The 15,883-nt window shown below is 44.3% G+C and overlaps 2 protein-coding genes across 4 annotated transcripts; both read right to left on the reverse strand.

The window, feature by feature from the left end:
- Positions 1–260: 260 nt before the first annotated feature.
- On the reverse strand, positions 261–12,270 carry unc119a (unc-119 homolog a (C. elegans)). 2 transcript variants are annotated; one of them, XM_053872294.1, is made up of 5 exons: positions 11,831–12,270; positions 2,617–2,730; positions 1,508–1,598; positions 1,054–1,226; positions 261–978 (listed from the first exon to the last, which is right to left on the reverse strand). In XM_053872294.1, exons 1-5 carry the CDS (start codon positions 11,952–11,954, stop codon positions 866–868), a joined length of 615 nt encoding a protein of 204 aa, XP_053728269.1. In that variant the 5' UTR covers positions 11,955–12,270; the 3' UTR covers positions 261–865. The 2 variants fall into 2 exon arrangements, with proteins under 2 accessions (XP_053728269.1, XP_053728268.1); XM_053872293.1 differs by having other exon boundaries at positions 1,508–1,601; positions 11,831–12,266.
- Positions 12,271–12,838: 568 nt separating this feature from the next.
- On the reverse strand, positions 12,839–14,520 carry crybb1l3 (crystallin, beta B1, like 3). 2 transcript variants are annotated; one of them, XM_053872292.1, is made up of 6 exons: positions 14,408–14,520; positions 14,240–14,310; positions 14,058–14,176; positions 13,848–13,980; positions 13,510–13,652; positions 12,839–13,436 (listed from the first exon to the last, which is right to left on the reverse strand). In XM_053872292.1, the coding sequence occupies exons 2-6, from the start codon at positions 14,300–14,302 to the stop codon at positions 13,277–13,279; spliced, it is 618 nt and encodes a 205-aa protein (XP_053728267.1). In that variant the 5' UTR covers positions 14,303–14,310; positions 14,408–14,520; the 3' UTR covers positions 12,839–13,276. The 2 variants fall into 2 exon arrangements, with proteins under 2 accessions (XP_053728267.1, XP_053728266.1); XM_053872291.1 differs by having other exon boundaries at positions 14,058–14,179.
- Between the last annotated feature and the right edge of the window lie 1,363 nt (positions 14,521–15,883).

Genomic DNA, 15,883 nt, shown 5'->3' on the forward strand with positions numbered 1-15,883 from the left:
GAGCCTGTTTATTTTCTTGTGCATTTTGTTTTTCGTCAACTCCATGGTTCAGTGGTGAAAGTGTGTGGTCCAGTTAGAGGCGCATCAGCTTTAAAAACAGCTGCAAGTTGTGCATGTGAGTGGCTTCTTGGCTGTGAGTGTGTGAGAAGAGGAGCGCCGCGCACCACAGCAGCGCTGCTTTGACTGAGGGACAGATCAGCGCATCAACACACTGGAGCTCTACAGTAGAGTGGAGAGGAAGAATGGCAGCCAATTGTTTGAAAAAAACACATCCAGATTCCAAAAAAGATCCCATGTTTATTGCAGAGATGGAATTTCAACTTTACATCTTCTTTCCCTCCAACGCCGACAACATCCCCCATCAATAAAGTACACACAGTATTCAGCACTACATATCAAAATGGGTGCCTGACGCCAGCTCTGCTCTTGTCGAAAACACTAGCTCTTTAAAAAATACTCTCCTCACTATCATGAAAAACATTGAGACGACGACACTCACTGGCTTCACATCTCCGGGATGAAGATGGCGGGCGTGCTACTAAAATATCACAAGAGTAAGAAATGACTCTATAGAAACTATATAAATATACACCTGAATGATTTAGTTATTACTTGCTTTCTCCTCTGGCTCCTAGTACTATGGAATGTGGTGTAACACACACAGAGTAAATGGATCGATGCCCAGCTAACGGAAACACCCACATACACAGACGCCGCATGTGCGCTCTACCCACACACTCACACGCACACACACACCAAAACTGGTCGAAGTCGATGTTCCTGCACTGACTGTGAGGGGAGAAATGACGGAAGAAAGAGACACGGTTGTCCATCAGTCCATCAGTCATAAGTGGAGCAGATCCTTCTACGGGCCCCCGCTGTAGGAGTAGTCCGCCTTGTTGTGCATCACTAGCTTGTTGTCCACAAAGTAGAAGCTGTCAGACTGGGTCTCGTAAGGGTGCAGGATCATCTCGCGCACTACGAGAGAGAGAGACAAAGACAAGTGACAGGGTCCGGCTCAGTGTGATCTGAGCGCTTCGGCCTGCTGCTCACTGATGTCCTCGGAGAGGGCCGGGAACTCGTAGATGTGCTCGCATGTGTTCTTGCTGCTGGGCATGCAGAAGCCAAACTCAAAGTCGAAGCTCTTCAACAGCTGGTCGCGGAAGTAGTGCCGCTCGATCATTCGAAAGTTGTTGATCGGCGTGTCGCCGACCGTGAACTCCACCCTGAGAGGGAAACACAGGAAGCCCTTGTTAGAGGAGAGGTAGGGCCACCTCACAACAAAGGTGGAAAACAAATGATGGAAGCATGAACGTGAGCATGAGTCGGAGCATGCACTGGTCTGCATGTTCCCGCTCCTGCAGTCTGTCGTCCCAAACTAGAGCCCACGCACACTCCCACATCCCGGATGTGACTTCTGTCAGAGCAGCCGGCCGGAACAGACCCGACCGCATCACCCTCACTGCCCGACTCCATCTGCGACGACATGACTGCAAACACGACTTACGTGGCTCCGACCTGCCGCAGCTGCAGGAAGGCTGGGGTGAACTGGTACCTCACGAAGCGACCGGCGTTCGGGTCACAGTTTTTTCTCCCTCCTGCTGAAAGTTAACAAACACAAATCAAAGCCATTTAGAACAACAAAACACATATTTAAAATCAAGAAACGTGAGTGAAGCATTGGACATGATGCTACTATTATCATGGTTGGACTGGTCAACTGGGGATGTATACCACCACTACAGCGTGTGTAAGTGCATATACTTCTACGACACTTTAGATCACTACTTTATTGGTCAGTCTATGAAACTTGTGGCTGTCAGATCCATTTCATGAGCTCTCAATGTGTAAAAATGTGTCCAAACGTATTCAGGAAACTGAAAAAATGGAAGTCTTGTGAATAGCATAATCCTGTCTCAATGTCTTTGTCAATGTAAGCTGTACAGTTTTCAGCTGTTTCGTACCAAGGGTCGCACATAAAATTAGCACTTGACCAACCAATACAAATTTAAATAAAAATTGAAAAATATATCCTGTTATCTTGTTGTTGTTTTGCAATAAACAACATTACAATAATAATAATTATAACATAAGACCTTCCACCACACCTTGCGTGTTTTCACTATGACAAAAGCACTGTTCCTTTAAGTGACACCACTGACAGGATATGACATCACTCCATCCCTGGCAGGAACCATGGTGTCATGCGGGCCATTTCCCACGCCATGTGCCTTGATGTAGGTGTTCAGGGAATAGGCATAGGGAATACTGTGTCGTGGTTGTTTACATGAAAACAATAAAAAACAAACCTATAATGTCAAGCTTACTTTTTTAAAGATGAACAATGAAAGTTCATTCATGCATTATTCACAAACAGCTTGCTTGTAAGAGGCTAGTAAATAAAATAAAATAAAATAAAATAAAATAAAATAAAATAAAATAAAATAAAATAAAATAAAATAAAATGTGAGGATAAGGGACTGATGCTTGTGGGTGGGAAATTGTTTTTCAGATAATATGTCTCACAAACTGTCCAGTGGAAACGGCACCTCTGTTTCATAGAATGACATATTTATTTCAGTTCATTCTCTTCCCTCCCAGTTCAGCCCCGGCTACCTGGTGCTGGAGGTTTGGTGATTTCAAACAAAACCGTCCCAGTTTCCATGTCACGAATCTTGAACCTGGTGAAGTCGATCATGTGGACATTTTCTTCTGGTGAGCACAGGTAATCTGGAATGAGGAAAACAAAGCGTCGTTTCTCACTTTCATTTGTGTGGCAACAAAACAAAACACAGCTTGAGATGCATCAGTTCAATATGAACAATCATCAGACGGATTGTTAGCAACCACACAGCACAGTCAGCGAGCGAGTGTTTCCCAGTTGGTCCTTCCATGTGATTCTGAACACAATAAGCCTCTTAGGTCTAATCCTGCACCATTGGGAAGGAAGTGTTTCACAGACATATTCACACACGTACACACACACACACACACACACACACACACACACACACACCGGCATCTTTCTGGGGACATTTCATTGACTTTCATGCTTTCCTCAGCCTCTCACCCCAAACCTAACCATCGATAAACAAATGGCTGACCTTAACCAGGACCCTGGACCACACTGAAATCCAAGTGTAATGACCCAGCTATGGTGAAATTTCAAACCTCATACTGAGGCTAAACCTTGTGGGGACCAGCAGAAATGTCCCCACCAAGCAAAATGTCCTCACAAGTGGGTGTGTTTCCAAGGATGTGTCAGGTACACCCACACACATAGACGCACACAACATGCAAGGCTGAGTTTGTTGTCAGTCTCTGTTGGGTGAGAGTATCTTTGTGTGGTTGTTGAAGATTAAATACACAAAAATCTAGGTACATTTTATTGTTATAAATGGATGTGATTATAGAACAAAACGTTATCTAGCAGTAGAAGAGAATTTAACATTACATATTGCATCCCCTAGTCAATTACACATCTATTTTACAGTGGAATTTTATTTATTTGGGTCAGACTGGAGCCACAATCCAGGACGAGACAGGGCAGATATGCATGAATGTATATGTGAAGAAAACAAGAAGCATGCTGAGATGCTGTGTTTGCATATTAAAGATGGGTTTGGTGTTGAAGAAATAAGATATTCATAGTGATTGATCAACGTCTTATTCTGCCTGGGCCATTTATGGGCCTTCATCAGTTTTCTCCCGGGTCAAACGCCTGACATGAAATCACTAGCACTGTCAACCAGAGCATGTGGAAGAAAAATATATACTGCAACTCTGTGTGCTCTATCAGATTTTCCTCACGAGAATTACTAAAATAATGTTTTCATATTATGAGACTCTGGAGATTTAAGGTTCATTCTCAAACTGCATTATTGTGATACTGTTTGGTAGTGATGGGCTGGTGAGGCTTCATGAAACAGTGTCTTCATTTTCTGAGCCCACTAGATGGCGCTCTCTGCTCTAAAGTCATTGGATTTGAACCACCATTTCACTGAAACTTCATCTCATTTCTGAACCAACAGCGCCACCTACTGAGCTCCAGAAACAAGGACACAGTCTCATGAAGCCTTATTAATCCTTAACATATGAATTGAAGGAAGATCTAAAAATAATAAAATAAATATCTATTTTTTTCATTCCCTAATAATCGAGGTGGATGCGTACAACATCTTCACATCTAGATATCCATCAGAGAAATAACATGACTAAGTGCTTAGTGCTCAAATATCAAGAAACCGTTTGATATGTTTGCTTGGACGACGTGTTGATAATAGTGATGGGCTGGAGAGGCTTCATGAAACAGTGTCCTCATTTTCAGCGCCCACTAGACGGCGCTCTCTGCTCTACAATCTTTGGATTTGAACGACCATATCAATGAAACTTCAGATCAACTTCAACTTCAGGTCTAAAAATAAGGACCCTGTTTCATGAAGCCTCATCGGCCCAGCACTACTGAGCCAACTGTACTTTCAGACAGGCTGTATCGATCACACAGGATTGGGAGCTTGGAATCTGCCGGTAGATCTCCAAGGTGGACCATAAATAAAAGCCTTTCACCTCTCATAACTTTGGTATTTGGGATGGTGGAACGTGAGATTGATCCACCTCAGGTACGTGTTAGGAAATGAACAGCTTGAACCTGAAAACTGAGAGGAACCGACAGGCTCTCGCACCCGGCTCACGACCCAGATCACAGCTGCCACCTCCCAATATGAGTGATTATTCTGCTGCCTGGATAATCCAAGTGTTTGTGATGGAGCTATTTGGGCGGGTCAGGGAGCAGATGGCCATCAGAGGCTTTAGCCACCTGCCTGCAGATATTTATAGATTGTGTCTTAAAGAAGTGAGGCTTGCGGCTCGCACGCGGCTAAATCTGGCTGTATTGTGAAACGGGACTATTTCAGGTCTGTTTTTTTTCCCCGCCGTGATGCAATAGAGCAAACATCACAGCTCCAGTGACCACAAGCTGTTTCAAGGTGCAAAGGGTGTTGTATTTTATAAAACACATGTCGATGAGTAAGTGTATGTGGAGGGTCAGGCAGAATAAATGATAAGTAGATTTATCATTGTGAGTCAAAATATTGTCTATTGCAGTGTTTTTCAACCTTTTTTAAGCCACACCACCCTGAGTTCATTGAAAAAATGCCAGGCTCACCACCACAGGAACCTGGGCCGAAGTTCACTTGTGCTTAAAGTCCTATAGAAAATCCCTATCCATTTGTGAAAAACTGTAGCTACTGACACTCACTTGTTATTTTGCCAGGCTAGTTGCAGAAACAAATGCAGAAAATGGATTTGTTTCAAATGTGTCCAGAAAGAGGCGTGAAAATGGCAAAATATATCAAATATATCATGATTTATTCATTTATTTACTTCCTTTAAATAACTGTTGTGATTTTATTGCTTCTCTTTTGCATAATTTTATTGTAGTTTTGAGTTTCCAGACAAATCCTTAGAATTCTTTGCCTGAACTTCATAAAAACAATGATTCTTTCTCTCTTCACATTTTGGAGCACGTTTATTTTGTTGTGCATTTAGTTTTTTGCCAACTTTTAAACCACAAAGCAAACTTTGACCATGAGTATCAATAAAGTATTGAAGTGAGATGTCACATTAGCCGTTAGCTCTGTTAGCTCTGCGGTGCAGACAGTCTTTGGCCTGGTGGCGGCTCCGACAAGGATCCCTCCCTCCCTCCCTCCATGGTTCTGTGGTGAAAGTGTGTGGTCAAGTTAGAGGCACATCAGCTTTAAAAACAGCTGGAAGTTGCGCATGTGAGAAGCTTCTTGGCTGTGAGTGTGTGGGAAGAGGAGCGCCGCGCACCACAGCAGCGCTGCTTTGACTGAGGGACAGATCAGCGCATCAACACACTGGAGCTCTACAGTAGAGTGGAGAGAAAGAATGGCAGCCAATCCATGAGATCTCCTCACCTTGGTTGCTCCTCAACACCTTCTCATTGTCATGATTTCATGTCATCATGTTGCCCACCTCTATCTCCGGACTGATGACATCAGAAGAACAGCCAAACGTCAAAGACTATCCTCCGGGATTGAAGTGAAACCTGCCATGATCCATGACTTGGAGCAGGTACAAGGTCAGGCTTGGGGCCTTTGCAGCCTCTGAAGCCGCTGTTGTAAAATGTTACAAGTAGCTCTGTGACCAGAGAGAGTAGAAAAAACTTTCAAGCTTCACATCTGGTGATCAAGCGCTAGGTCCTGTAGATTGTGGGGAATTGAACTCCGCCATATCAATGCTGCTCACATCCTGTGAGTCAGCGGTTGCTTATTGTTTCAAAGTCGAACTTTTGTTTTGGGACTTTAATATCCGGTTGTAAGGAACTTCTGCTCCTTTCTTTTGCGTGAAAATGGAAGATACAGAGGGAGTTTTAGTCTGTTACAAAGGCACAAGTTTCCATCAGATAACACTGCAGGGAAAGTCACTTTCACTCGACTCAGTGCAGCAGCACATAGCCGAGTCACTTTCCCTGTGAGAGTCAGGACGTGTTAGCGAGAGCGCAGAACACTCATATCGGACTCTCTGCAGTCGAGACGGATGGTGCCCGACCCCTCTGCCTTGTGGAGCAGGAGAAATTAAAAATCCTATTTTTCTCCTCTATTGACAGCAGGAGAGACACAAGTCAGATCCTAAGAAAACAAAAACTTTTACTCATTTGTTTTGTCAACTAAAAAGTGAAGTGGGAAATGATCCAATGATCCATTTGTCTGGAGATATAGGTGGGTGATATGATGCCTTTATATCATGAACATGATCTACCGACGTGAGGCGATGACATGGATTCGGTCACATTCTTTCTGTACACTATAAATCTATTCTGACTCGTCTGTCACTCGCAGTAGTGCTCCTCTTCCCTCACTCACTTGCAGCGAAGACGCTGGGCAAATGTGCAACTTCCAGCTGTTTTTAAAGCTGATGCGCCTCTAACTTGACCACACATTTTCACCACAGAACCATGGAGGGAGGGAGGGAGGGATCCTTGTCGCAGCTGCCACCAGGCCAAAGACTGTCTGCACCGCAGAGCTAACAGAGTGAACGGCTAATGTGACGTCTCACTTCAAAGCTTCATTGACATTCGCAGAGTGACAAATGTGCTTTGGTAGCCGTGCCGTGACGTAAACAAGTGTCTTAAGCAACGCAGTAAGATACACGCCATTGTAGTTTCCTTCCTCAAGTTTCCTTTTATGCTGAGAAGCGATGCTCAACACTGAGTCTCAGGTAGGTGACTGAGTTCCTCTCCATGTCTCTCAAGTAGACTCACATTTTTTTTTTTGATCCCCAAACCTGTCAAACTACAGGAACTGATCTTCTGTTCATTCATATCAAAGAATCCTTTGACCCGTTGCTTTAACCAAGCAAAGTATTACTAAAATGTAATCAATACATTTTATAAAGGAAATCTATATTTGATGCTCGGAGGATCAGAGGAGGCGTGCCAGGTGAAGAAGCTCCTGATCTACTACTTAATCTTCGTTCATGAATAAGGTCGTGACCAAACAAATAGAGTGGAAACAAGGGTGTCTGGACTCGGTCTTAGAGAAGGAGTCAGATACAGGGATGACTTGGGACATGTTGGGGAGACTAAGTCTCTTTTCAGTGTTTTGGCTAGCTGAGGTTTTGAGGGTAAAATAGGAAGTAAGGATGGATGGATAGATGGACGGATGCTACTCCTTAAAGCTGCAGCTGTACCATGCTTCTATATAAGCTAGTAGACACATTGTTCATCTACTCTATACGATGGGGCCAACATCTCTGTCTCTCTTTGCTCATGCAGAAGCTTCAGACACACGCACATAAAGAGCTCCACTTAATTTCCTTGAGCAGCGTCACCTAGCAACCCTTCATCTGTTTGGTGGGCCCGATTGGCTTGTTGCTTCCCTCTCCTTCATCCACCTGACTGCTGCACAACAACACGGCGCAGGAACAAATCAGAGTCAAGAATCTGGGCTTTGGAATCAGGCAAATGAAGCATTCCTGCCGCCGCTGCTGGGAGCTGAGGCAAGTCTCTAGTGACGTGACTTCAGACGTCTGTCTGTGTGCAACAGTGCACTGCAGTGACCAGCAGGTCACCGCAAAAGGGGGAAAGTTAAATGCACTTTCAGAGCCAAACTCGCTTCACCAGCTCAAACTCTGTGTGCGACACCAAAGTAGCATCATTAGACGCAGGCCAACTGCCACTTTTAGCTCCTAATCCTGGAGATTAGCCTGGAGCTACCGCCCTCGGGATTGACTTTACATGCCATACTCTTTCCGTTTTACTCCACAGTCTGGGATTACCAGTGGCTGCGAGATGAAATAAAAAACTAGCTTGTTCTTTGCTCCATGGTCTGGTGAGAAAGTCCTCTTCCTGTATCTAGTAGGTGCATGTGGTTTGGAGTTTGTCCCAGCTACACAGGTCCAGGGACACGCTCATAAATCCACAATAATAAATATTAGTAACATCACAATTTTAAGGTTCAACCACTTCTAAACAAGCATGAAACATCATGAAAACAAATCAACATCCTGCTGTCATTTCAGTCCAAAAGTAGCATCTGAATATGAGGAACACCTTCTGACTCCCAGCACACAATGAGCAGTCATGTGATCAAATAAGTGCTCGCCAAAGGCAGCGGGTGACATTCGCGTTCCACCCTGACATTCACCTGTGTACGACAGGTTGTTTCATGCCTCTCAACGGCACCTTTGGGCAAACTGGCAAAGTGAGAGGTTCAGGGGAAGGTTTTACGGCGAGCAGCTGAATGCAGATGAGGAGCTTTTCTCTTATCTGTCTCCAGACGACATCGCCGTGAAGAAAGTGAAACTTCTCCAGCACAAACATTACGTCAATTTTTTGTTTGAATTTATGCTTCTTTTTTCAACCTCTCCAGACTAGACTGCATCTTTTTACCGGTAAAGAAGCTTTAACATGTTTTACTCATCACAACAATTCAGACCTGAGGCAACTCACTGGCACTCTGGTTTCCTCCCACAGTCCCAAAACATATAGAGGTTTATTGATGGCACTAAATTGCTTGCAGGTTGCGGTGTCTGTGTGAGTGGATGTCTCTCTATGTCCGACTTGGAGAAAGTGCGGCCCGGGTGCCGTATGTGGCCCCTAGCCGGTGTTTTTGCGGCCCTTGCGTGGTCAGACCAAAACTATACAACTTGTAAGTCGTCATTGTCCTGTCATTCTTTAATCCTGTTTCTGTTTTAGCCAGTAATTTTTGTTTTTTCTTTTTGTTTGTCATTTTAGTATTTTCCTCAAAATTCATTGAAAGAAAATTCTAAATGTATTTTTTAATAAATTGCCTTTTCATCTTCGATAGTTTTATCATGATTGCTATTCAAATAAAATGAGTGTAAAATTATTCTTTATAGGTTTCAGGCCACATATATACTTCATAATGTCCTTGCTTCCACTGAGCCTTTTATGGTTCATTTGATTTTTTTTCCGTCATGTTTCATAGTCACCGCCGCCTTTCTTTAGACATGACGGCCCCTCACAACAACATGTGGCCCTTTAGGAAATGTAACCGCCCACCTCTGCTCTACATGTCTCCAGCCTCTCACCTCAAGTCACTGGGCTACAAGTCGTCGGTGAAGACCGACAAAATAAAAGATTGAATTCTAAAGTTCCCCTGCGAGTTACAGCTGCTGCTCGCGCTGCTGACACATGTAGACACACAGTCATGCTCCATGTCAGAGCGCGGCCAAAGACTAACCTTGTGACAGATGTTCGCGGCAGATTAAGACCCGACTAATCAATTTTAATTAAATTAGCATCCATTGTGTTGGCCGAGATCATGGAGTGGGAATCCAGTCCCGCACAGATAAAGCCAGGCTCGCTGCGCCTGACTTAATAAGGCCAAATAATTGATCAGCCATTAGAGTAAATGAAGCCAGATGACTCCGCGTCAATCACCCGGCGGATATAAAAAGACAAGGTCCGTCTTTTGTGGCGGAAATATCTTCAGTTGAAACCTTCAGATGAAAGTCTGTTTATCCTCAGACATGAAACACAATGGCACATGTGGAAGTCTGTCATCGCGACTTCAGAGAGAATGCACGCATCACTCGACCTTGTTAGGCCCTGCTTTCCTTCTAAAGAGATCTGCATCATCACACGCTGAAGCCACGGAGGGCAATTAAAAGTCTGAAATAAATACTATAGATGGCAAAGAACTTGATAAGTCAAGGACTGAAAGTAAAGTTAACCATGAACAAATGAAACACCCTTAAAGTAACTTATTTAATATGTAAAAAAACAGGCTTCAGTCCACTTTCTCCTGCAGCGAGACATGCATAAACCTGGTGACGGCACCCTCTAACTAGTCCTCTAGGACACTTTTAGTGAATCCTACAGCCATTACTACCCATCTTCTCCATGTTTTCAAGCCTAAAAGAGCCATGAAGGTTGGTGTTCCACCATGACCTGGAGTGCATCTGCATTGCTCTCACTCTAATATCTCAGTTCATAGCACTGCAGTATGAAACATTCTCCAACAGATAGGTTCAAATGTTTGCAGCTACATTAATGTTGCACTCCAACAAAAGTCCCCGCAGCCTACTTTAGCTTGGAGGATTTTAAAAAAAGCCCAGCTATTTCATTGCCTCGTGTCTTTTTCATCCATTTTTCACACTCGACTTGCTACTTATGGAGCATTTTACAACTGCCTAAATCATTCTTCATGCAAACAACCAACCGATAAGGTCCTATCTTCAGGATTCCTTTAAAACTCCTTTCCTATCGTGACAATGTGACACAGCTTATGAGTCCTGGAACGCTATTACAGGCCCCAAAATATTGTCTTTTCCAACCCAAAATCACAACTGGGAAAGCAAGCAAGAGCTGAATGCTTCTCGAACTGCCAGGTTGTTTCCCCTGAGCTCATGGAAACTGTGTCTCCAGTAAAAACAGGTGATATTTATGACTCTGTACTTGACCTATGAATGCAGCACACAACCAGTTTCTTAGAGAGGAGGGGCTTTAATTACCTGAGGTGCATCACTGCAGGGTGGTATGTGACAGACCTCCTGACATAATCCAGATTACATGTCAGTGGAGTCAGAGATTACAGCACCATCCGTGTTGATTTAGGAATCATATCTGGGCGAACGTTTCCATTTTGTTTGAGTCAATAAAGGCAGGTTTTCCAGTTTCACTTCTTTGTTTTCATGACAATATCGTCTCTCTCTTTTTGCTGTACTTCGACATTCTATTCTATGTATTTATGCCCGGTTTAGCACAACAAATTTGGCTGAAGAAATTGTGAAGTATTGCTTCGAAGCAGCCAGTGTTATTCACATGGACGATCTGTTATTGAAGACCATATACCAACGAATGAATAGCCCAGTCAGGTCATATAATTATGAAAATATTACTGTATATACAATGCTAAATTCAGCTGACTGCGAATGCTGTTCAAAGCTAAAGCGAAAGCTATATTGCTGTGTAAAGACCAACATTTATATGTGGTGATGGCGATTATTTACTGAACAGCTCTAACAAAACAGGATTTACGATTCAGTGCCTCTGAAGATGGTTACCATCGGTGGTCCACCTGTTACCTCACAGCTTAAAGTGCTTGTGCTTCAAGTATCTCCAGGTGACGATGGAAGGAACTCTGGTTGAACATGTCCCACACCATGCGCACACACGGCTGTGTGACCCGCTGTGTCCCTCGGTTCAGGACTGTCGCTGTCCATGGTATCGGCGGACCCAGGCGCGCGGATTAGGCTGTATCACCGCCGCGATAATCCGCCAGCACGGAGACATTGCGCTCAGTGTAACCATCCCGAATCGTCTGATCAAGAGCGGGTCACTTACTCTTGGTGATCTTCTGCAGCCCGAGCACATCCTCGGGAGATATTGTGGTATTTCTGCGCAATTCGTCTTCGGTTCTGACCGGGATGCCCATGTCTGACGAGTTGCAGCTTTGCTGCACTTTCATCTCCGACAAGGCGGTGTGTTGTGCGGCCGGAGGTGACAGCAAGTGGTGCCCGGGTTGTGTTGCTGGAGCTGGAGCTCTCTCTCTCTCGGCGTCGTCGTCGTCGCCGCCGCAGGAGCCGATTTGTTTGCGTCGAAGCCGGTTAATACTCGCTACAAGAACGACTCATTCTCGCGCCTCCTCCCCTCATCGGCTGGGGAAAAGATACAAATCAGCCCTGAGCTCCCTCCCTTCCTTGTTCGAGGCTCATCGGCTCTCGCAGGCTGTTTAATCCAAATCCTGCGGCTTTTTTTTTCCGGCGGAGTCTGCGCGCCTCGTCGTCGTCTGCTGACACGCCAGCGCGCGCCTGTCCCCGCTGCTGTCCACTCGCTCGCGCCGGAAACAATCTGGGGGCCCTCTCGAATCTGGACCCCTCCATTGGTCGACCTGCTTACAGCCATGTTGTTTACCAACAGTCACGCAAAAACAACCAGAGTCCTCAGCTAACCTCATGTCAAATAATAGAGTCGATTCATACGTGTATATTTTTGTCTTAACCCAATGTGAAATGCTACTATTATTCTTATTCTTATTCTTATTCTTATTCTTGTTCTTATTCTTATTCTTATTCTTGTTCTTATTCTTGTTATTATTCTTATTCTTATTCTTGTTATTATTCTTATTCTTATTCTTGTTATTATTCTTATTCTTATTCTTATTCTTATTCTTATTCTTGTTATTATTCTTATTCTTATTCTTATTCTTGTTATTATTCTTATTCTTATTCTTATTCTTATTCCTAATAATAATAAAGGAGCATTTCAGCACTGGTATAAATCCCCATCACAGCTGCTGCTGGAAGAATGACGCCAGTGTATTTACTGTCAAGTGAAGAAAGGACACCGCCACAGTGGAAAAGTGGATTTATTTGAGTTGGCAGTATTTTACTTCGAATGGAAAGATGCTTTCCAGATGTCAACATCCCTGAGAAAGTGTGAACTGCCACACCAAAGAACTGAAACAAGCCAGTTAGAAGATGTTCAGAACCGCAGGTGGTTCAAACGCTGCTGAAGTCAAGCGATACAACAGCGCCTCCCTCTGCTTGGTGAGCTTACTGCAGCGGCGGTGTGCTCTGATACATCTGCTTGGGATCTTTACATGTAGTAAGCGGGTAAGCACTTCAATGTAACAGGAATTATATATATAAATAGCGGTAAAACAAGTTCATTTACGTTGACAATAACCTCCTGCGTGATGAATAATGTGTTTGAGACCTGCAGCCATGGCGCATCAGTGGCGTCCAGCAGGAGGGCTGCTGCTCTTCTTCCCAAGTGTAGACAGCTGGATTACTCAAAGCACCCCCTGCGGTGGGTCTGCATGTCCTTCACCCTGCGGATCGACTGGATTTGAGGACTGTGGGCCCCCCACTCATCCCAGTGCTTGAAAGAGCCAACCTCCAAAACATACTGGTAGCCACGGTATCCAGGATACTGGTAGGCCACCCAGCTGTTACATCAAATGTAGGTTCAACATCAGGATATTTTAGCCTTTTCAGATCATTTTTGCCAATGAAACTTACGTTCCACCTGTGACCTGGATGCTGCTCACGCGGTCCTGGAAGCCGTAGGACCACAGACTGGGGATGTCCTCATCACATACTTCCATCTTGCGCCCTTCAAAGTTGGGGCTCTCAAACAGACAGATCTTGTGGTCCTGGGCATCCTTTACATCAAAACACAGACCACATTTAAGAGATCACCGAATCAAATATCGTACATCAGTGCGTAAGACTGACATAAACAAGGCTATGTAAATAAGTATGTCACTAAGAATTGTTTGGAATCTTTGGAATGATTTTGGGGACCAAAACCAGGCTCTCCACACAGACCTCCGGCCCACAACATAGACAGAACTCACCATTTGGACTGGCCTGACTGACATCAGGCTGTCACACCTGGAGCTGTTGGACCAGGTATCCCAGCGGGGGTACTCTCCCTTCTCCAGCATGAACATCTCTCCAGTCATGTTCTGCTGCTCATAGCCCACCCAGCTATAAATGTTCAAAAGCAAGACATGCATTCACCCAAGTGTGTTTGTCCAGAACGAAACCAGCGCGTGAAAACTCACGGTCCAGACTCCACCCTGATGGAACCGATTTTCTCGAGACCCTTCTCAGTCAGGTTGGGACACTCTGCGAACAGGTCCATCTTGCGACCTTGGAAGTTTTCAAACTCATAGAGGAATATCTGCTGGATAGAATTCCATTAAGTGCAACATTGCTCGGTGCGGTTGAACAACCAGGACACTACCTTTTTGTTTCGGAGCCCCATGGAGTGGCTGCCCATGCTGCCTTTAGTACCTGAGTGAGACATGGTTGAACCTAAGAAGAGACACACGGATCCTTGTTATACCTGGTCAAGCTTCCTAAAACCCCATGCAATTCCTTTTTAAATTCCATTCCTGAATGTTAAACTTACAGCTGTGTTTGACGCCTGGAAAGCACCGAACTGATGGCTGCTGCAGGGGGGTGGGTATATATATGCATTCACACCTAATCCCTGACTGCAAAGCCTGGAGTCACTGGTTTTTGGGAACAGCGCTGGGGTTGAAGGTCACGCAGCTTATCTTCGGACCAGCCCTGCTGAGTGGACCGCTTGTTTTGTTGGTCCCTGCCATTGTGCAGGGAACACTGTGTTCAGCAGAATGCTCGCTGGCACACGTACACGCAGCCATGTCTGAGGCAAGACTTTCATTTCATACTGCATCACTTGTCCAATTTCTCTAAAAATAAATGTCAAAATATCACAAATCACAAAAATATTTTATGCATACAATGAATATTGAATCTTTCTCCTGATGTACCGTCGTGTAATATCTCTGAATTTGTTTATAACTGCAACTCATTTTATTACTTCAATATATTATGATGAATATGGCATTTTCTTGTGTTAATATGGTGGCAGGTGAGATAAGATGAAGATACTGACTATATGAAGGAATATGTTTGTTACGTCTATTGTCTTCTTTTTGTCTGCTTTATATTATTGTACCTGGTGCTTGTACATCTTTATTCATACATGTAGTTAATCTTCAATATAAAGTTAAACTTGATATTTATTTACCTATATTTCCATCTTATGAGTTACGGTGCCCATTTACAATGGAAATAAATACATAGAGCAACGAAGGAAATAAAAAGGTCCAGGGCAGGAATTCACACAAAGACGAAGCAGGAGACATGGACAGTAGTCATCTAAGAATAAGTGACTTCTGGGTCTGTCAGACCCACATGACACCTTGGACTTTTGTGCAGACCGCAGAGGGTTAAGCCTTAACTTGAGAATGAAAATGTTAAAATAACTGGGGCATTATGTGTGGGTTTCAGTTGGGTTATGAGTGCTGGTTATTGTGAGCCATGTGTTTAGGGTGAGAGGCTGGGGAAAGGGTTATGTCTGTGAGCGGTCCTCACAATGATAGTGCAACTAACCTATGTGTGTGTGTGACCCCTGCCAAAGTCTTCTCAGGTGGAGGACACCATTGGCTGGGTTGTCACAGGACACGCCCAGGACCTGGGGCGCTCTCATTCCTGCTCAACATGGGTAACATTTTCACTTGTGATGGGCTGATGAAGCTTCCTGAAACAGTGTCCTCATTTACAGAGCCCACTAGATGGCGCTCTCTTCTCTAAAGTCTTTGGGTTTAAAAGGCCATTTCAATGAAACTTCACCTCATTCATAAACAAACAGCGCCGCCTACTGAGCTCTCAAAATAAGGAAACTGTTTCATGAAGCCTCATCGGCCCATCCCTAGTTTTCACTTCACCCATCCAAAGTGAAAGGACCAAGCAGGAAATGAAATAAATAGTTTCTCATTGGCTGGAAACTTTTACCTGATGCAGCGTCTGGACATTTTCACGGTGAGCCGTAGCATTATCCGCTCCCCCCCTCATGAAT

This window comes from Synchiropus splendidus, chromosome 8 (assembly GCF_027744825.2).
Source record: "Synchiropus splendidus isolate RoL2022-P1 chromosome 8, RoL_Sspl_1.0, whole genome shotgun sequence".
NCBI lineage: Eukaryota > Metazoa > Chordata > Actinopteri > Syngnathiformes > Callionymidae > Synchiropus > Synchiropus splendidus.